The 21654-nt window shown below is 42.9% G+C and overlaps 1 protein-coding gene across 3 annotated transcripts in view; it reads left to right on the forward strand.

Moving 5' to 3' along the window:
• The window catches only part of sugp1 (SURP and G patch domain containing 1), a 55901-nt gene that overhangs the window by 10235 nt on the left and 24012 nt on the right, over positions 1-21654 (forward strand). For 2 of the 3 annotated variants that reach the window (XM_060906329.1, XM_060906331.1), the window contains exons 1-4: positions 9718-9845; positions 10358-10520; positions 13974-14074; positions 21032-21262. In XM_060906329.1, coding sequence (XP_060762312.1) covers positions 9827-9845; positions 10358-10520; positions 13974-14074; positions 21032-21262 — 514 coding nt within the window. In that variant the 5' untranslated portion in view covers positions 9718-9826. Of the gene's footprint in view, positions 1-5973; positions 7347-9717; positions 9846-10357; positions 10521-13973; positions 14075-21031; positions 21263-21654 lie in introns of those variants that run through there. The other variant, XM_060906330.1, reaches the window with a different exon arrangement.

Consider the following 21654-nt stretch of genomic DNA (forward strand, 5'->3'; position numbering starts at 1 on the left):
CAACCGCCATCTTGTCGGTCAAAAACACAGCTGAATACTGCTGCACTCGTGTACAGAATGGATCAATTTCAACCGACGGAATGCACGGCTCATTTTTCTAATGAACAGATAACTAGATATATGTCTAAAATAAACGATCTACAGATTTGTGACCCTTATGGCTTACCGGACGGAGTTTTCACGACCGGATTTTGAACTGCCAGCGGAATACCCGGACGTGTATAATTACCTCATCAACTTTCCCTTGCTGTTCAGTGGTGAAGCACTGCATGCTTATAAATCTCTGGACAGTTATCTCTACAGAAATTCAGGATTTGTCAGCGACTCAGATGTGGCATCTTGTAAACAAGAATCCTCACTGGATGGGTAAGTCACTTAAGTATTGAGTATAGCACTGACCAGCCGATTATAGAATAGAATAAGGTAATTCCAAATCGTCCGTCTTGTTTACATGGATCTGGCGTTGGAGAGGTAGAGGCTTGGCAGTGGAGGTTTGAGTAGCTGTTTTCTGAGCTTAGTCAACAGGCCGGCTCTGCCTGTAGCCTCGCTTTTTCTTCCGCTCCCGGCTCCGCCTCCTTCGCTTTGCTTCCGATAACAATCCACGGAGACCCCGCTGGTCTCGCTATCTTGTCCGGAATGTTTTTTTTTTTTTCTCGTCCGGAATGTTGTGCATGCGATGGAAATCGCTACAAACCGTCATTTTCTGCTGGAAACCAATGTCCAGTAAGTCCATACGGTTGTAGTGGATATTGAAGTCCGGTACAGACGAACAACACGCAAAAATACACACAAAAAACATAAAAAACGTGCACGGGTAGGGAGAGCTTGTAGCTGCAGCCGTTGTAGTAGAATTGTATATAGTAGGGTTTTCCAGAAGAAAAGGTAGAAGTAACAGCAGAAGTAGAAGGCGGAATATGGCGTTTGACCGACAAGATGGCGTCTGTCACAATCTGGATCGGCTGTGACGTCACATGCAAGTGCTCCATACACCTATGGAGATATTGCACCAAAAACCAGACATTTGCAGCTAGAATAGTCATTTACCACATTAGCAATGTATAGAGTGGATTTCTGATTAGTTTAAAGTGATCTTCATTGAAAAGAACAGTGCTTTTCTTTCAAAAATAAGGACATTTCAAAGTGACCCCAAACTTTTGAACGGTAGTGTAGGTTTCGACAAGATCACAAAATATCGGTGAATTTGATCAGTAAAAACATTTCCATGATCTTTCCACCGTGTTTACCTGTGATGACGACGTCCGGGTTTTCCTGAAATTGCTGATCGTGCTAAAAAAAATTCCATCTCAGGTAATGAGCTGTATCATCAGACGACAAGATCAAAGGGCGAGGGGGGAGGGTCTTCCAATTGATTGATTAACCAATAATAACTGTTGTAACTGAAACTCACCTTTGTAAAATTGTTTTTTATTGGTAAATCTGAAAAGCTGTCGATAATTATGGACAGTCAATAATTGTAGCCGCCGCTCTAGTTGGACCATTTCAGGTTGAAGATGGACTTAAAATCAACTCCCAAACCTACTGCCAGTTTCTAGAAGATAACATTCTTCGAACAGTGGTACAGGAAGAAGTCTGCATCATTCAAGAAGGCTATGATTTTTGGACAGGACAATGCACTATCACATACATCCCAGTACTCCACTGCTTGGCACACCAGCCAAGGCCTTAAAGATGACGGAGTAATGGCATGGTCTCCTTCCTCACCTGACTTAAACCCTATTGAGAACTTGTGGGCCCTTCTTAAACGTGAGATTTGCAGTGAGGGAAGACAATACATCGCTCCGAACAGCCTTCGGGAGGCCGTGGTTGCTGCCGCACAAAAAGTTGATCGTCAACAAATAATAAAAAAAAAAACTAACAGACTCCATGAATGGAAGGCTCATGGCAGTTATTGAAAAGAAGGCCGGTTATATCAGTCACTGAATAATTTTGAAATGCCAAAAGTATTTATTTGTTAATTCTGAGTTATTTGTTACACTTGGTCTAAAAATTAAAATTAAACAAGTGACCTGGGAAAATTTTAGCTTTTCATTTAGTTGTGTAATAATTCTGGACACTAAGGCTACATCCACACGACAATGGCAACGAGATGTTATTAAAAAAATATCGCGTCCACATGGGCAACGGATCAGTAAAATATCAGGTACATATGGCAACGCAACGCTTGCTGAAAACGATGCAATACACATGCCACACCTCTAGGGGCGCTTCGGAGACACCAGAACAATAGAAGAAGTAAGGACGCATGCGCATAAACTATTATGCGCGAGACTTCATATTAGCCACAAAGTCAGAAAAATCTGTTCGTAAAATTACGTTATAATGACCAAATACAATGAAAAGTATTTTTCCAGTCTCACCTGTGAAAGGTAATCCCATGTGATCTCGTTTGGACGGCAAACCTGTTGGTACAGTTAAACGCAGCACATGAATGAGGCATCTTTATTCTCCGCTTTGACCCATCCAATATGGCGGCGAGGATGACGTATGATTCTACGCGGAAGGTGGCGTCTTTAATGGTCCGTAATAAATTGAATGCTACACGTTGATGGATTAATTTGTTCTTCTACGCCCTTTTTGAGGAATGTATTGTAGGACTTAAATCAACATCTGAAGAGGTGAGATCGCTCCTTTTTTTTCCCTATTTTTGCTGGCGGGATTGACTCTCTCTCTCTCACTTTGCACCATTACACAATAAATATTCACAGTGAAAATATTTTGTAAGCGCGTTTCATGAACCAAGTTGTAGGATTTTTTGACAACTCGCATCGAGTTCGTTACACTTCTACCCGGCGTGAAGCACATGTGGTTGTGACGTCATCGTAAACAAATCCGTTCTACTCATCCAGACGACTTCGCAACAGCGCCGTTGCCAGATCTTTCCACTCTGGAACCCGTTCTCAAAAGATTTCGTTTTGGGGCACCCAAAACGCCGGTGCCGTGTGGACGCCAGGCCGAAACAATAAACAATTGTATCGGATTCACCTGAATCCGTTGCCGTGTGGACAGGGCCTAAATGTTGCCTGATAAATGTGCACACTTGTATATTCCCCTGAGAAAGCCGAAACCCCTTTTTCCTTTGTTAAACATTCGGGTTTTAGGTATATTAACAATTTGGATTGACTGAGAGCAATGTATTTGTTCAACAATTAAATGTAATCCTCAGGAATACAGTTTATGCATAATTATGCACACAGTGTACATGTCAGGAGTATTTGTGGTTGGTTTTGATGACACTGACCATTTAAAAAAAAAAAGCTTCATTATATCCGGGGTTTCATGATACTATATAATGTAAGTGTTAATGCGTCTGTATTTTTTGCTGCATGAGAAGTGACCTGTCAATAATGTATGCTTTTTTTTGGAATGTACTCTAGTACTGTTTTGTAAAATATACAGTATATTTTGTTCTTTGCTTGATGGTGCCTGCCTTTTGCTTCTTTATCTCTGAGAGCTTCTTATTTTACTTCGTCTTTTCATACGTATTAAAAAAAAATTGTAAAGTGCTTTGACTTGAAACCCGTTCAATTTAAGACCCAGTCAAGGACGCCAAGCTATCACTGAGGAGATATCCTCTGTCTTTGGTTATAAAATTGGTACATGTAAAATAACTCAATTGTCTAGAAAATGCTTTTTAAACAGTACTTATTTGTGAAATGTTACAGCTGCAGTTTATCTACAGTACCAGTCAAAAGTTTGGAAACGCCTCTAATTCAGTGGTTTTTCATTATTTTAAAATTTTCTGAATTGTAGATTTATACTAAAGTCCTCGACATTATGAAGAAATGTATATGGAATTATTTGGTAAACAAAAAAAGTGTTAATCAAACCATCTCATCTCATTATCTGTAGCCGCTTTATCCTTCTACAGGGTCGCAGGCAAGCTGGAGCCTATCCCAGCTGACTACAGGCGAAAGGTAGGTACACCCTGGACAAGTCGCCAGGTCATCACAGGGCTGACACAGTCAGTGCGTTTACATGCACATCCAAATCGAGCTACTGTCGGTAATCGAGCTAAGGGTCCCAGCAGGGGTGCCAGAGAAATCCAATCCTACATGCACACAAGGAAATCAAGCTATTGTGTGAGGTACATTGTGCACCCGAGCCACAGGTGGCGCTACACATCCCATCGTGTTGGTACACTTCCGGTTGTCGTCATGAAGAAGAGCTATTCAAGAGTATAAACAAAGTTATCAGCAGTGTTGCCAGATACTGCTGACGTTTTCCAGCCCAAAACATGTTCAAATCCGCCAAACTGCACTTAAAACCGCCCAATCTGGCAACACTGGCAGTTCCGTGTTCACAAGTTCCGTGCTCAAGCTGTTAGGCTTGCTCTAACAGACTGTATGGCTACAAACTGTCCGGCGCAGACCACTGTTTTGTAAGACAACTTATTTTGCACAATTGTATATTTTTCTAAAGTCCATTTTTTGCTTACAAAAAAATTTTTTTTTGCTTACAGTTTAACTTATGTCTTAATAAACACAAAAAGTTCAATTGTTTTGTTTTTATTGACATTCTTCAGATGTTGGACATATACACACAAATACAATGACTTGTTTATGTACACAATTCACAGCTATGCAACAGCTGTACAGATGTATTTGGTGATACAGTAAGTGAGCTAAATTTTAACAGTGCAAACAATGCCACAAAAAGAAAAGATTCATGCCATTGTCATGATTCGTTGTCATGCCGACCGAGGCTGTTGTGTTTCCTGCTTGTGGTCTCGTCACTTCCGGAAGGGGCAGAAATCGCATAATCTAGGTCGTGTAGCTCGATTCCGAGAAATCAAGTTCGGTTCAATTTCAGCCAAATTAAGGTGTATACATGGCATTTTGAACTTCGATTTCAGTCGAGCAACGGCAGAAATTCGATTCTCTCTATGTGCATGTAAACGCACTGATAGACACAGACAACCATTCACACCTACGGTCAATTTAGAGTCACCAGTTAACCTAGCCTGCATGTCTTTGGACTGTGGGGGAAACCGGAGCACCCGGAGGAAACCCACGCGGACAACATGCAAACTCCGCACAGAAAGGCCCTCGCCGGCCACAGGGCTCGAACCCGGACCTTCTTGCCGTGAGGCGACAGCGCTAACCACTACACCACCGTGCCACCGTTAATCAAACCAGAATATGTTTTATATTTTAGATTCTTCAGAGTAGGCACCTTTTGCTTAGATGACAGCTTTGCACATCTTGGCATTTTCTCAGTCAGCTCTACGAGGTAGTCACCTGGAATAGCTTTCAGTTTACAGTTGTGCCTTGTCAAGAGTTAATTTATTGAATTTCTTGACCTCTTAATGTGTTTGAGACCATCAGTTGTGTTGTGAAGAGGTAGAGTTGGTATACAGTGAATGGCCCTATTTGAGTACTGCTCTAATCCAAATTATGCCAAGAACTACTCAACTAAGTAAAGAAAAACGACAGTCCATCATTGCTTTCAGAAATGAAGGTCAGTCAGTCCGAAAAAGTTTGGGATGAGTTGGACCGCAGAGTGAAGGCAAAGCAGCCAACGAGTGCTCAGCACCTCTGGGAACTCCTTCAAGACTGTTGGAAAACCATTTCGAGTGATGACCTCATGAAGCTGATTGAGAGAAATGTCAAGAGTGTGCAAAGCTGTAATCAAAGCAAAAGGTGCCTACTTTGAAGAATCTAAAATCTAAAACATATTTTGGTTCGATTAACATTTTAAAGTTTACTAAATGATTCCTTACGTGTTGCTGCATAGTCTGGATGACTTCAGTATTAATTTACAATGTAGGAAAAAAAATAAACACATCGAATTTGAAGGTGTTTCCAAACTTTTGACTGGTACTGTGTCTATCGATCTATTGATTGATTGATTGATTGATTGAAATCCTTAAAAAAAATTCCATTTTCTTGGAATGTATTATAAGATAAACGTAAATATTACATATTTTGTTTTCTTTCTCCTTTTCTCTTTCAGTCTGTAGCTGCAGAGGTCAGTGCTTTTATTCAGACAGGTGGTGAAATTGTGACGCGTGCATCACCGGCTTCAGTATCCAGGCCTGTGTCTGAGTCTGAATCTGCCTCAGACTTCCACTCTTCTTGATTTTTCATCTGATAAAAGGACCTAATGGTTAGAGAAGCAGCTTTGCGACCAAAAGGTCACCGGTTTGATTCCCTGGACCTACAGGAATGGCTGAAGTGCCCTTGAGCAAGGCACCTAACCCCCAACTGCTCCCCAGGCTGCTCTGGATATGTTCCATGTCGCTCTGGATAAAAGCGTTTGCTAAATGCCATTAATGTAATACTAGTGTGGTGAAACAGCCACCTTTAGGACGACTGGCCAAATACTATCTTGACCAAAACTACATGTATAGTTTTAATTTCTAATCCTATTTAATTGATTAAACATGACTAAAGAAAAGATGGGCAGCTTGTTCTGACTTGTGATTGGCCAATGTCACAGGGGACAAATGGGCACTGGCTGTTATTTGATTGGTTGATGAAAAAAATGATCGACAGACACAATACCCATGTCTCTGCCCACTAAAGTCATTTCCTACAACTGTATTGAAAAATAACTTCTTGTGATATGTACTACAGTGACATCCTTTGTAAAATACTGTAAATATTTTGTTCCATTTTTACTTAAGTAACCCATCTTTACTTTGTAATATTGTCACTGGTGTGATTTAGTTATTTGTCAGTCTTCTATTTGTGCTTTCTGATTGCATACTGTATTTCTCTGGACTCGTCTCTGATGAGGATGAGTCTGCCTACAGGTAGGAGGTTGACCATCTGGTGTCCTGGTGTAGGCAGGACACCTTGGAGATGATTGTAGACTTCAGGAGAAGCTCTGCCACGCCCTCCTTCCCCCATCACCCTGTTTGACTCCCCGGTAGCCTCTGTAGTTACAGTATTTCCACTTCCTGGGCACTATAATCACCCAGGACCTCAAATGGGAAACGAATTCCTGCTGTCTCACCAAGAAAGCACAGCAGAGGATGTTCTTCCTGCAGCGGTTGAAGAAGTTCAACCTGCCAAAGACAATGATGGTGCACTTTTACATACACTGCCATCATCGAGTCCATCCTCACCTCCTCCATGACCGTCTGGTACGCCGCTGCCATTGCCAGGACAGACTGTAGCACATCATTCGCTCTGCTGAGAGGAGTCTACTGTACGAGTCCAGGACCCTGAGGAGAGCAGAAAGGATTGTGGCTGACTCCTTTTTCACCCCGGACATAAACTTTTTGAATCACTCCTGTCTGGTAGGAGGTTATGATCCATTAGAACCAAAACCTCATGCCAGAAGGCCAGATTTTTCCCACTGCAGCTGGCCTCATCAATAAGGTCAGAGACACCCAGTGACTCTAAACTCTCAGTCATTCTGTAGCATTAATGCACTTCTTCTCTGAACTGTAATTTTGCACATCTCATGGTCATCTTCATTTCAGGACATACGGGCAGCACGATGGTGTAGTGGTTAGCACGGTCGCTTCGCAGCAAGAACGTTCTGGGTTCGAACCCAGCGGCCGGCAAGGGCCTTTCTGTGTGGAGTTTGCACGTTCTCCCTGTGTCTGCGTGGGTTTCCCCCACAATCCAAAGACGTGCGGTTAGGTTAATATGGGACGGCCTTGGGCTGAGGTGCCCTTGAGCGAGGCACCTAACTCCCAACTGCTCCCCAGGCGCTGTCAAGGACGCGTTATCCTAATGGGCTTCATGGGCAGCTGCCCAGGGCCTCGGCCACTAGGGGGCCTCGGAGGTAGCGAGATCGGAAAATATGAAACGATATTTTCAGAAGTTTTGATCATATTGATAACATTTTTGATGCATTTCGCCACCCGTAAGGAAGCCCACCTTGTCCCGTCGTATAAATCACCCGTCATTGTCAATATGATCACTGTCCACCATGTCTTCACACGCTACGCCAGCTTGAGTTCAATGATTTAATTAATGACTTCGCTTTCCAGAAAAGTAGGAAAGTGCCCTTGTAAGTTGACCCATGGCTGTCAAACCGAATGCGCAAAGCTGTGTGCCACTGCTGTTTGGGACATTACGTGTGTGAAAGGATGAAATGTTTCACATAGCCTAACATTTTGAGATTTATTTCTGAGAAGCAAGATATATTTCTTTCTTTGTTATCGCTCTTTGTTTTCACAAGTTAAAAGTCGCCTGGATTCCAAAATGAAAACGAACGGTTATATACCAAATGAATGTTCTTGTTCTGAATACTAAAGAAACTGTTGTAGGCCGAGGTTATGTTCTTGACATGTTGTTCATCTCATCTCATTATCTGTAGCCGCTTTATCCTTCTACAGGGTCGCAGGCAAGCTGGAGCCTATCCCAGCTGACTACGGGCGAAAGGCGGGGTACACCCTGGACAAGTCGCCAGGTCATCACAGGGCTGACACATAGACACAGACAACCGTTCACACTCACATTCACACCTACGGTCAATTTAGAGTCACCAGTTAACCTAACCTGCATGTCTTTGGACTGTGGGGGAAACCAGAGCACCCGGAGGAAACCCACGCGGACACGGGGAGAACATGCAAACTCTGCACAGAAAGGCCCTCGCCGGCCACGGGGCTCGAACCCGGACCTTCTTGCTGTGAGGTGACAGCGCTAACCACTACACCACCGTGCCGCCCATGTTTTTCATTGACTCACTCATTCAAAGGCTTCTTGAGGCTAAACTTTAGTTAACCAGACTTGTTAACTGTGATGTCTGATGGATTTTTTTCACCATGCAATTGCCTATTTCACCATTGCTTTTTCTCAATTAAATAGGTGTTGATGGATATAAAGTTTTATCGTTCAGTAGTATTTCTAATTGTGCCACTGGCATTATTTAAGTTTCTGCTTAGACAGGCACGTCTGAGGGGGTGAATTTGCTGAGCGCAGTTGACAACAGGCGGAGGTGGGGCCTCGGGGGGGTGTCTGCCCAGGGCCTCGGCAAGGGTTAACGCGGCCCTGGGCGCTGTTAGCATGGCTGCCCACTGCTCTGGGTATGTCTCTCATCTCATCTCATTATCTGTAGCCGTTTTATCCTGTTCTACAGGGTCGCAGGCAAGCTGGAGCCTATCCCAGCTGACTACGGGCGAAAGGCGGGGTACACCCTGGACAAGTCGCCAGGTCATCACAGGGCTGACACATAGACACAGACAACCATTCACACTCACACCTACGGTCAATTTAGAGTCACCAGTTAACCTAACCTGCATGTCTTTGGACTGTGGGGGAAACTGGAGCACCCGGAGGAAACCCACGCGGACACAGGGAGAACATGCAAACTCTGCACAGAAAGGCCCTCGCCGGCCACGGGGCTCGAACCCGGACCTTCTTGCTGTGAGGTGACAGCGCTAACCACTACACCACCGTGCCGCCCCGCTCTGGGTATGTGTGTGCTCATTGCTTATGTGTGTTCATTGCTTCAGATGGGTTAAATGCAGAGAGGAATTTCACAAGTGTGTGATGAATAAAGTTTTTCTTTCTTTCTTTCTTTTCTTTATACTGTACAGCTTGGACTTCAAAACAACCCATACACACCCTTAAATACGTCTATTTTTCAGATTTGTATGTTTTAGATTTTTTAAAATTCTATTTATAGTGTTTTTAAATTTTTATCTTAACTGTTCAAGCAATCAACAAAAATAGACTTGGCAATAAACTTGATTCTGATTCTAATTTTACATTCATTAGAATTGAAACCGCCGGTCCGCTAGGTGGCGCTGTGAAATCCCTCACGTCACCGATAAACGTTTGTTTTCTCAACAGATCCTGAAATAACGCTTCTCGACAGCGTCAGCTGGGTTTTATAAGTCTTGGAAATGGAGTCGAATGACGCAGGTAAATATATAAAAGCAGATACGTTACAGATTTAGCCTTTTAATTTCATAGCACATGTTGTCTCTGTGCTGATAAACGCAACATTTAATTTAGGTGGTTGCTTTGCTAGCAGGAGGAGGCTAAGTTGTGCTGGCAGTTTTACCTAGCAGAATGCATAATTTTTTCCCCTACCCGTATTGCGGCACAGCCGACCTTCTGCGCTTGGATTGGTTAGTAACCAGTGACTCAGCAGCGGATTGGTTGCGGGTGTAAATTTCTAACCAATCAGAGCGCAGGAATAGGAACAAGTCGGAATACGTGTGGAAAGGAAGAATGCTAACGTTGTTATATTTATTAATCATATATTTATAACTGTTTTCTCATCTCTTTAAATTATTCGTTTATTAATACATGAGTAAATTATATCTTTTTTTATTATTATGCATGCTCTTTCATGTCTCAGGTTAATGTTGATCTTACAGCCCCTGTTTTTTTTTTTTTTGTTTTCTTTTTTTCCACCCTTTTTTTTTAAGCTCGAGGAGGCTGGAAAAGTAAATCATCTCACCAGAAGAGCAAGATTAACGGTGTGATCCGTCAGGAGGAGCTCATAGCACAGAAAAAGCGAGAAATAGAGGCCAAGTTGGCCGAACGAGCCAAACAGAATCTGTCAGCTGCCAGCAAACCATCAGCAGAGAGGTGATGCGACATTTACACACATCCTCATCTTCTTCCTCCTCCTTATAGACCAGGGGTACTCAAATACAAATGATGAGGGGCCACTTTTTTTTTTCCATTTACTCAAAGGGCCATTTATTGAGAATGTGTATGATATATGCCATAATAATGTAACGCATTTATTTTAACATTTCCTTGTCATTGAACACAACAGTATTAGGGCCTACCTAAAATAAAAATATATATTTTTCATTTGGGCATAAATAACTGAATAAAATAAATAAAACAAATAAATAACTGAATAAAACATTACCCTGTTAATAATCCAAAACAAATACCCTTCAAGCTGCCCATTTTCTGTGCTTTGGTTAACAAACTCAAGAACTAACTCACACTCTCAATATTGCTTAAAGGGAGAAATGGTGGGGGCGTCGTGGCTCAGGTGGATAAGGCGCCATACCATAAATCCGGGGACCCGGGTTCGATTCCGACCCGCGGTCATGTCCCGATCCCTCCCCGTCTCTCTCTCCTGCTCGTTTCCTGTCTCTGCACTGTCCTATCCAATAGAGGTGAAAAGGCCCAAAAAATATCTTTAAAAAAAAAAAAAGGGAGAAATGGCCTCATGTGTCTTTGGCCAATGTTTGGAACCTTGGTTTGAATGGTGTGATAGCCAGGGAGACACACTGATGTGTATGTTCATTAGTGAGCCGGTTGCAATACCGCATTTTTATTTTATTTTTACATTTTTATTGCCGCAACACTTTCTTGACAGATTAAACACAAAGGTCGAGTGCTGGACAGTGGAAGAAAGAACGCAAACCTTTCTGTCCATTCTGGTTGGAATTGGCGGTTCTCGCTGTCCAGTTTTCTTTTTGGTGCAAACTTCGAGCATGCCATTGTGGCTACGGCCGGTAAACTGACTGTCTGGAGTTTTGCGAGGGCTTACGCTACGTTCACACTGCAAGGCTTAATGCTCAATTCCGATTTTTTTGTGAAATCCGATTTTTTTGTGAGGTCGTTCACATTAACAAATATATGCGACTTGTATGTGATCCTCAGTATGAACGAAAAGCGACCTAAAAGTGTTCCGCATGCGCATTGCAGGATACGACGACGTCACACGCAGTGAGCATGGCCAGTGTTTACGGAAGTAAAACCGCCCGGTTGCGGTATGACCCATCCAATCTAGCTTGAATAGCTGCATCCCCCCAAATGGAAATCAGCTCCCTAACCTCTGCGTCCTTCCATTGAGAAGATTCAGAACCTTCACAGCCCGAAGCGTCCCTCGCATTGATGTCATGCGCAGATACGTTTTTTGAACTGGGGAGGGACGAAAAACTGGGGGGGACAAAGCTGCCAGCAAACCAACCCCAAACCCCGATATGCCTGTCAAACTTGTTGTTAGTAACCATAGCAACCAAGCTCGAGCTCGCAACCTGTGCAGTCTGCGCAGCTCAACCAACCGAATATCAGTCTTTTTGTTTTATGTGAGTTGTTGCAACTATGTATACACTGCCGTGCACCTCAATAAACCGAATGGTAATTAGTCTTTTGATTTTTCCGTGAGGTTTGCCTTATGCAAAGAAAGACAGCATAGATGTTTTTTCCTCCCTATAAGTGGGGGGGACCGAGCGAGGTGAATTTAAATCTGGGTGGGACGAGTCCCACCCTCTATCTGCGCCCGTGATTATGCGCCATGTTGTTGTAACTTTTTTTGAGAGACCCGCCGCCTACTTCAGCACAGAATAGTGACATTTGTGGCTTGTTGATGACGTGTAAGTCGGATGAATGCGACCTGGCGGTTCAGACTGAAGTCGCATATGAAAAGAGCGGATAGGAATCGGAATTAGGACCACATATCCAAACGGCCTGGGTCGGATTTGAAAAAATCGGATCTGTGTCGTTCATGTTGTCAATAAAAGATCGGATACAGGTCACATATGGGCGAAAAGATCGGATTTGAGTCACTTCAGCCTGCAGTGTGAACGTAGCCTTAGATTAGCCTTGCTATTTGTTTATCGTTGCCATGGAGGCAATCCTCACATCTCGTCGCAGCGCGAGGGGCGCTCTTTCAAAATAAGAGCGGACAGCGCGATTGAAAAAAAAACGAATTAAAAAAAAAACCACACACAGAACAGCTCGCAGGCTAGAAATGGACCCCCCGGGGGCCTAAAATGGCCCGGGGGCCGCTATTTGAGTATGGGGGTATAGACCCTTTTCACTCACGTGACCTTCGTAAACGCGACCGCCATTTTGGACATGAAGAAATAACAGTTTATGGCACAGACCCTTTCAGTTCTCACTCATCTAGCTGCTACAGTGACTGCTTAGACTGCAACAATAATACCTAACACACATTTAAGTGTCCGTCGTAAAGACGTGAAACTCGTCGAGTGATGAGTGTGTTCATTGATAAGCTAACACAATCTAAAAGTAGACATACCATCACACTGCCCTGGCACTGTGTACAGTTTACCTTCTATGGTTTGTGCACTCACTATTTGCCATTACTTTCTCCAACCCAGTGTTCGAACTATGCCGATATTTTCGGGGGGTCCCTTTTTTTCCCTTGGGGGGGGGGTGCTTGCGCTTGTCTCAGAGATCTCCAAACACATGAGAAGCCTATCTTACGCACATATCACGCGGACTCCACACACGCATCGCGTCTGAAGTCATAACTCATCAGGGGAAATCGTGTCCGCATTGGCATGTTCAAAAAACAACTGCGCGTCAACAATGATACCACACGCAAGAAAAAAAAAACAGTCAGGCTACTCAACACATCTGATCCACAGCAGCACCAAAGCATCACTGGAAATCATGTCAACAACCAATCTTCCATTTCAACACGCGTCAACAAACAAATGGCACCACAAACATCAACGAGTCGGTCAGGCTACCGATTCCAAACCCACAGCAGACGAATAATTAAATGCATCTTACCTTAAAGCAGAATCGACCACAAAGGAAGTCTGTTGGCACACTTCCTTTCTACTAGTTTGTGTCCCCAACCTGGCAGCAGCAGTCGTTGTCATATCGGTTTATTTTACCTTTGATGTAAACACAACACTTCGGATATGCAAATGCTTCCCGTTACACACGATTGCTATGTCAATAAACATCATTTTGCCAATATTTTAGAGACCATCCATCTTCTCCATCGGTCAGCATCTGTCGGGATCCGATAAAATGATAAATCTTGCCTTGTGTGTTGATGGTTACTACATCCAGGTGCACAACAATATAATGGCATGATGGAAGTCTTGCTGAAAGTAAAAGCTTTCTTTGATGGCTATATTCCTTTCGATGCTTCGCCGTCATTCCTCGTTGTTGGCTGTGGTAGACTACTGGTAGTTCATGTCCAAAATGGTGGCCGCGTTTGTCGTGACGTCACGTGGGAAGGGTGTATACATACTAACAAGACATCTTGGTATGAAACTCTGCTTTCCTAACCAAATATTATTGTGTTTTCAGTTCTGATTTGCAGGGACTGACCTCAAACAAATTTGTGAACGATGGAAGCTTTCTTCAGCAATTCCTAAAGATGCAGAAAGAGAAATCCAACCCAGATTCAGGTATAAAACTATTTTCAGATGAACCAGTATGGCGCATCCTGGTGTCTCTTTTTTTTTTTTTAAATAAATGTGCTACATTTGAGTGCAAAGCTACATTTGCATCCCGTATGTAGCTGCCCCTAACGCCTTTCTTCTGGTCAGAATTAAAGCCACGCATCGACTGATGCTTGATGAGAGTGATGTTTTTATTATCTTCAAGAATCTTTAATGTCTCCAGACAACGTGAAAAACTGAAATGAAATAAATATTACATTCTTAACATTGTTACATCTTCCCAACCAATGAATATCTTAGACCAATATCTTTTACAGTCCGTGAGTGTCCGTGTGGCCTTCATGAAACTTTAATATAAAATCTTAAGGAAACTTAAACACATGAAATAAACATAGAATGCACAAGAAATACAATTTTCATACCGTGTGCGCCTTCTGACCGGAAAATCAGGAGCTGCTGAGGCTTTACGGACAAACTGTTACACACATCTTGCTCCATGAGCATCGCAGGTCCAAAAGACTGAACGCATGATTTCCCAGCTGCTCATTGCGTTAGTCACATGACTACCTGTGCACGTCATTATTACAGCTCAAAATTACAATTCACCTTTTTACCCAATTATATAAGAAATATAGAAAGAATAAGAATATAAAAATATCTTAAAACAAAAATATTATATAAAATAATATACAAAAATATTAAATGCAACAAAGAAATTGGCACACTTTTCAGCGCCAGCTACACCGTATGATCCTTACACTACGTTCAGACTGCAACCTGAAACGACCCATATCCGATTTGTTGTGAAATCCGATTTTTTTGTTAGGCCGTTCGCATTACCAATTATATGAGACTTGTATGCGATCTCCAATATGAACGGAAAACGACCCAAAAGTGTCCCGCATGCGCAAATTGACACGTAATAAGCACATCTATGTAATACGTAAACAAAAAAAAGTGCACTCTTCAAGTTTAATGATTTCTTTTTTTGTTTGTTTGTTTAATTATCTGGTTAGTGTTAAAGTGTGAGGTCTCGTGTGTGTTTTTGTTTCTGAACTGAAATGAAAACGTGTAGCCTGGTAACGAGGGTTGACTCCTAAATGTGTCTCTAATTTCTATATAAGTGCACTACATGTTACTAGGAAGTAATGGATTTTTAAACTCTATATAGTGCACTCGAGCTTCAGTAGGCAGTCATTTGGGATACGGCCGCTGTATTACCAAACTCTTAATTCAGGCTTAATAATTTGCACATATTTATTTCGTCATATTAATAAACTTTTTCTACATTTTTATAAATATTTATTTAGATTGTTTATAGCCAGCTGAATTCTGCAACTTCTCTCAGCGCTGGCTCAAGGTGCAGAAACGCCAGTGCAGTTTGCGATGGAGATGAGGCGAGACCTGGCGATGTGGTTTTTGTGGCGGCGGCGGAGGAACTCGCACAATAATCTGATTAATGTGGGCAGCAGAGTAATGAGACCGAAGGTGTCAAATTACTGGAAATTTCCAGAACAATCTTATAATCTTGTAATACAGGATGGTTTAAGTTATAAATCAGTTATTGAAACTGTTTTATTTAATCAGGCTAACAGATCAACATCCAGGTCCCTACCAAATCCACCATTAGCTTGATCAATTCTATAAAAGTCTATTTAAATTCTGAAAACTGTACAAATGTTGTTGTTTTCCACCAAAGAGGCGGGATTAGCCAACGCAGAATAGTGACGTTTGTCTCTTGTTGATGACATGTAGGTCGCATGAATGCGACCTGTCCGGTCAGACTGCAGTCGCATGTGAAAATATCGGATATGCATCGGATTTAGGACCACATATCCAAGCGGCCTGGGTCGCATGTGAAAAAATCGGATCTGTGTCGTTCAGATTGTCAATAACAAATCGGATACAGGTCGCATATGGGCAAAAAAATCGGATATGGGTCGTTTCAGGGTGCAGTCTGAACGTAGTCTTAGTCTCCAGATATTACACTATCAGTGCGTTTACATGCGCATCCAAATCGAGCTGCTGTCGGTAATCGAGCAAAGGGTCCCAGCAGGGGTGCCAGAGAAATCCGATCCTACATGCATACTGTGAAATCGAGCTATTGAGTGAGGTGCATTGTGCACCCGAGCCACAGGTGGCGCTACACGCCCCATCGTGTTGGTACACTTCCGGTTGTCGTCATGAAGAAGAGCTATTCAAGAGTATAAACAAAGGGACTACAGGCGGAAATTAGCATGTACTGCTATAACCTGGTACAGACATCTGTCCTTACCACAAGGATAATGTTTAATTTGTGCACTGTCCCTTTTAAAAATAAAATAAACTCTAAAAAGAGTGTTTGTAGTTTGTATGAACGAACAGAAGTGTTCCTAATAAAGTGGGTGGCTAAGGTGAAGTGTCATGCCGACCGAGGCTGTTGTGTTTCCCGCTTGTGATCTCGTCACTCGTCACTTCCGGAAGGGGCAGTGCTGAAGTAAGTAGATCGAATACGTAGCTCGATAGGGTTTACATGCACTAAGTAGCTCGGCTACAATCGCATAATCTAGGTCGTGTAGCTCGATTGCGAGAAATCAAGTTCGGTTCAATTTCAGCCGAGCTAAGGTGTTTACATGCCATTTAGAACTTCGATTTCAGTCGAGCAACGGCAGAAATTCGATTTTCTCTATGTGCATGTAAACGCACTGTATGTTTAAGAAGAGAAGAAGAAGAAACCTTTGTCACGTGCACACTTCAAGCACAGTGAAATTCATCCTCTGCATTAGGGCTGCACAATATATCGAAAAAGTATCGATATCGCGATATCATAGTTTGCGATACACATACCGCAAAAATTACTTAAATTTCCATAAAAAGGCACATTTTTCTGTGCCGTCCAATCACATTTGAATGTCAACAAGCGCCGCGGGATAACTCCGCCCCCTATTGCAAAACAAGTAAAAGCCTCGTGGTGATGGCGGAAGGCGGGAGCAAGTGTGGTGAGACAAACTTGTGTGAGGAGGAACTGGTTTCCAAAAAAAAAAATGCACGTCTGCTATTTGGAAGTCCTTTGGATTCAGGAGGGGTGATGTACTGCAAACTCAGGTACTTTGCAAGACATGTACCTGTAAAACAGTGGTGGGGCGGCTCACTGGGACAAACACTGCTGTACAGAAGCATAAAAACATAAAACCGCGCTCTCTCTCTCACACACACACTACCGCTCTCACTCTCTCTCTCACACACACACTACCGCTCGCTCACTCACACATGCTACCGCTCTCTCTCTCTCTCTCTCTCTCTCTCTCTCTCACACACACACACACCACTGCTCTCTCACCCGCATGTGTTATTAACAGATTGTGTTTGAGTTTATGGTGAATCTGTGTCGCTCACCTTCATCTCCCGGGAGCCGCTGAAATTGCCATTTTGAATGCTTTATGTTAATGTAATGTAGTTTTCAGTTTTTTGTTTACTTCAACTTAAGACATTTTCTGCTGCGCTCACAAAAATTAAGAGATTTAAAGATGATTAATGGACACCATTGCAGGTGTAGCCATGTTTTTCCAATAAAAAAATAATGTTGGAATGGAAGCGATGCATTGGGTGTTTTTTTTTTTTTTTTTTAAATGCTAGATACAGGGCAGAACGGCGAGTAGAGGTAAGAAAAACATTATATATTTAATTATCGTGATACATTTCGATATCGAGATATTCAGTCATGTTATCGAATATCGCATATTTTTCTGATATCGTGCAGCCCTACTCTGCATTTAACCCGTCTGAAGCAGTGAACACGCGCGCTCACACTCAGAGCAGTGGGCAGCCACACTGCAGCACCCAGGGGTTAGGTACCTTGTTCAAGGGCACCTCAGCCCAAGGCCGCCCCACGTCAACCTAACTGCATGTCTTTGGACTGTGGGGGAAACCGGAGCACCCGGAGGAAACCCATGCGGACACGGGGAGAACATGCAAACTCCACACAGAAAGGCCCTCGCCGGCCGCTGGGTTCGAACCCGGAACCTTCTTGCTGTGAGGCGACCGTGCGAACCACTACACCACCGTGCTTTTAATCTCCCCCCTCCCATCAATAGCCATGTCTTCCTGTGACCTCAGCAAAGCACACAACTGTTAACTTGTCACAGGAGTTATGACAATACAGCACCGAGTGATAAATTAGCACCACGGTCACTAAGCACATCACAAATATATTAGATCGGTATATTGAAGCAATGTGGCACGAGCAAGAGTGCAGTTGGACTGAAGAGAAATATACCATAGTTGGATATTACAAGATGCCATGCGTAATTACAGCTGTTCTGATATTCAGTGCAACCGCACGGCTGTGAGCGTGATCTCTATAAACAAGAAGTTAATATAGAATAACTGACATTTCAGACACACGATATGGCCGGATATTTTATTTTCGCTCCGTCAATGGAAATAGTTCCGAAAGAAGCCATAGCCAAATGGTTTGAGAAGCAGCTTTTATTTGTCACATGTACACTCAAGCACATTGAAATTCCTCATCTGCATCTGAAGCAGTGAATGCACTAGGGCTGTAACAATATGCGTATCGAAATCGCGATACGCAGAGCCACGATCCGTATCGCGATACAAGAAGGCAGAATCGCGGTACACCCTTTCAAACTTCTCAGCCCAAAAACAGAGGCGCTTCCAAACTTCAATTTATGAATACTTTTTATTTAAATTACATTTTAAACTTACTTAAATTACTTTTTTTTTATATATCTATTAGTAAGTCGTTTTTTCGCCGACCTGCGACAATCTTCTGCGAGTCACGCAACGTCCACACTCGCCACTGGCAGAGCATTCATTTCTTTTAAGCGGTCGCCATTCTGGTTGCGACGCGGGGAGCGAATCTGTAAACAAGCAGCTCATTGGCTGGCTAGGTGTGCCACAAGCCAATCACAATCACTTGACCGGAAAGGCATGCAGTGTTGCCAGATTGGGCAGGTTTAGGTGCTTTTTGGCTGGTTTTGAACATATTTTGGGGTGGAAAACGTTAGCAATATCTGGCAACACTGAAGGCATGTCTGCTTGGGCGGAAGCCTTCTGCAGCAGTTACATTTTGACACGCGAGCAATGTCTCACCATAAAAATTCCGTAATTTCCATCTGTTTTCCGCGATCACAGAAAATCATTGGCCCTATGAGAGTGAGACAGTGAGAGAGCCACCCCCCCCCCCCCCCCCCAAAAAAATCTTAACGGATTTACACGATTTGGAAAAATGACTTTTTCAGAACCGAAAAAAACAGAGCTTCCGGCTCAACAGTATTATTTTGAGAAATAAAACAATCTTTGGATATACATTTGTTCATTTTTGCAGACATATTACTCATTCTCTGCAGTGGTCTGAATTATTTGTTATTAAATAGTTAATGTAAGTAAGTAAATGTTAATAAGTCAAATTTACTACTTTAAAAAAAACATTTTTAAAAAATCGTGGGCGTATCGAATCGTGGGTCAAAAATCGCGATACGAATCGAATCGTGAGTTGGGTGTATCGTTACAGCCCTAGAATGCACGCATGAGCACACAAGTGAGCAATGAGCATACACACACACCCAGAGCAGTGGGCCGCTACACTACAGTGCCCGGGAAGCAGTTAGGGGTTAGGTGCCTTGCTCAAGGGCACTTCAGCCATGATACAGAGGGAGATGAAAGTGCTTTTCGTTCATTCATTTAACACCCCTCACGTTTTTCCTGCCAGTCTGGAAATCAAAACGGTGACCCTTTGCATCCAAGGCTGCTTCCTGCCTCCATAGGGTCACCAGTTTGATTCCCTGGACCACCCACGTGCAATGAACCGGTGCTACAGGTGCTCTAGCCCCTGCCCCTTTTCTGTTTGCTGTCCAAAGTGCCCTTTTCATAGGGTTTTTTTTTTAATATTTGTAAAAGATAAGTTAGCTCCAACATCAATATTCTCTACAATTTGACAATAATATATGAAATTATAGATTTATAAAATAATGTTTTCTATGTAAATGCGGGCATCAATCCGTGACGTCATGCATTCAGTGAGCCTCTGTGCAGAAAGCGCATGCAGGCGGTTGACAGTGGGAGACAGTGCGAGGAACGGCATGGTGAGGTCACACTGAAAGTCTCCTTTCATTTCTTAGCTGAACATGCAATATTGTGCAGCTTAGAACACAACAGTAAATGCGTAGGGTTGTTTATCATTTAATGAAGCCGCCTAGGCTATATTTAAACCGTTTGCTCCATCCATTTCATTAACGTGGCAGATTCGGAAACTTTAGTTTGAACGACGGCGTTAATAACATATTCTAGCAGCTTCGAAAACTTAAGGCTGAATGACGACGTCCACAACATATTCTATCAAGACACACAGAATGTTCAGTTGCAGTTGAAATTTAGTTTTGAATAAAGTTTAACTTGTGTGAAAAATTTGTTCCAAGTGCCCTTTTTTGAATGTTGAGCCCCTGCCCCTCCAAAGGTCTTTGCACGGCCCTGCCCTGGACCAGCAGATATGGCTGAAGTGCCCTTGAGCAAGACATCCAACCCCCAACTGCTCCCCAGGCTGCTCTGGGTATGTCGTACGTCGTGCTGGGTAAGAGCGTCTGCTAAATGCCTTTACTGTAATGGCTAGAGCATTGTGTGTTGCGATGCCAACGCACAGACTGACAGACAACCTGTAGTAAGTATAGTAACAATTTCAGTGTAATAAATACAGATGCGCGGAGTGATAGAAAGCGTGACATGTCCCAGTGCTGTTGTGCTACATTTCAGTGATTTGAGAGTGCCACTCGTACGTCGTCTCTGGAACTATTGTATAAATGCATTTCAGTGTGCAGTTCTCTTTTAAGCACTGTCTGTACAGTTCTGTTTTCAGTTTGCCCTACGGGTTTGCAAACCTTTGCACTCAAGTGCACCTTCTAATTTTTGGATTCTACTCGCGTTTAAAAGATTATAACCCTGTATAATGTACTGAAATGCATCCAGCATCCAGCAGTGACCCCAGAAGACCTTCGTCTTCCTCACTGAGCCAGAAGAAAAACGTTCTGGTTGGGAAACGGCCTGGTTTGGGTGTTGGCAGTATGCTCAATCAGTATAAGAGCTACTCACAGACCAAAAGGACGCCACTTCAGATCCCCCGGCCAAGCGTCTTCAGCTCACCAGACGAGGACGACGACGACGACGAGAACGATGATTCACACTACCTGGAGGTTAAAGGTAACCGACTGTCCTTTTTTTTTTAAATCCAGTTTTACTTTCTAGTCAGTTCTGTCACACCATTGTTCAAAATGTAACTTTTGAAATGGAAATTTCGTCCTCTCTTTGGTAACGAGAATGCTTACACTGTAGAAGGATAACAATTTGTCATCTGTTTTGTTGTTTTGTATGCAGGGTGTCCAAAAAGTCAGCAACCAATGAGGAGAAACTAGTGCTGTCAAGCGATTAAAATATTTAATCGCGATTAATGTCGCGACTGTCATAGTTAACTCGCGATTAATCGCAATTTAATCGCACATTTTTGTCACATTGTAATTCCATTGTAACCAATGTAATTCTCTTATCAGCATAAAAAAGTGAATGGGCTTGCTTACCGTTCGAACTACGGGGGT

This window comes from Neoarius graeffei, chromosome 23, assembly GCF_027579695.1.
Source record: "Neoarius graeffei isolate fNeoGra1 chromosome 23, fNeoGra1.pri, whole genome shotgun sequence".
In the NCBI taxonomy this organism is placed as follows: domain Eukaryota; kingdom Metazoa; phylum Chordata; class Actinopteri; order Siluriformes; family Ariidae; genus Neoarius; species Neoarius graeffei.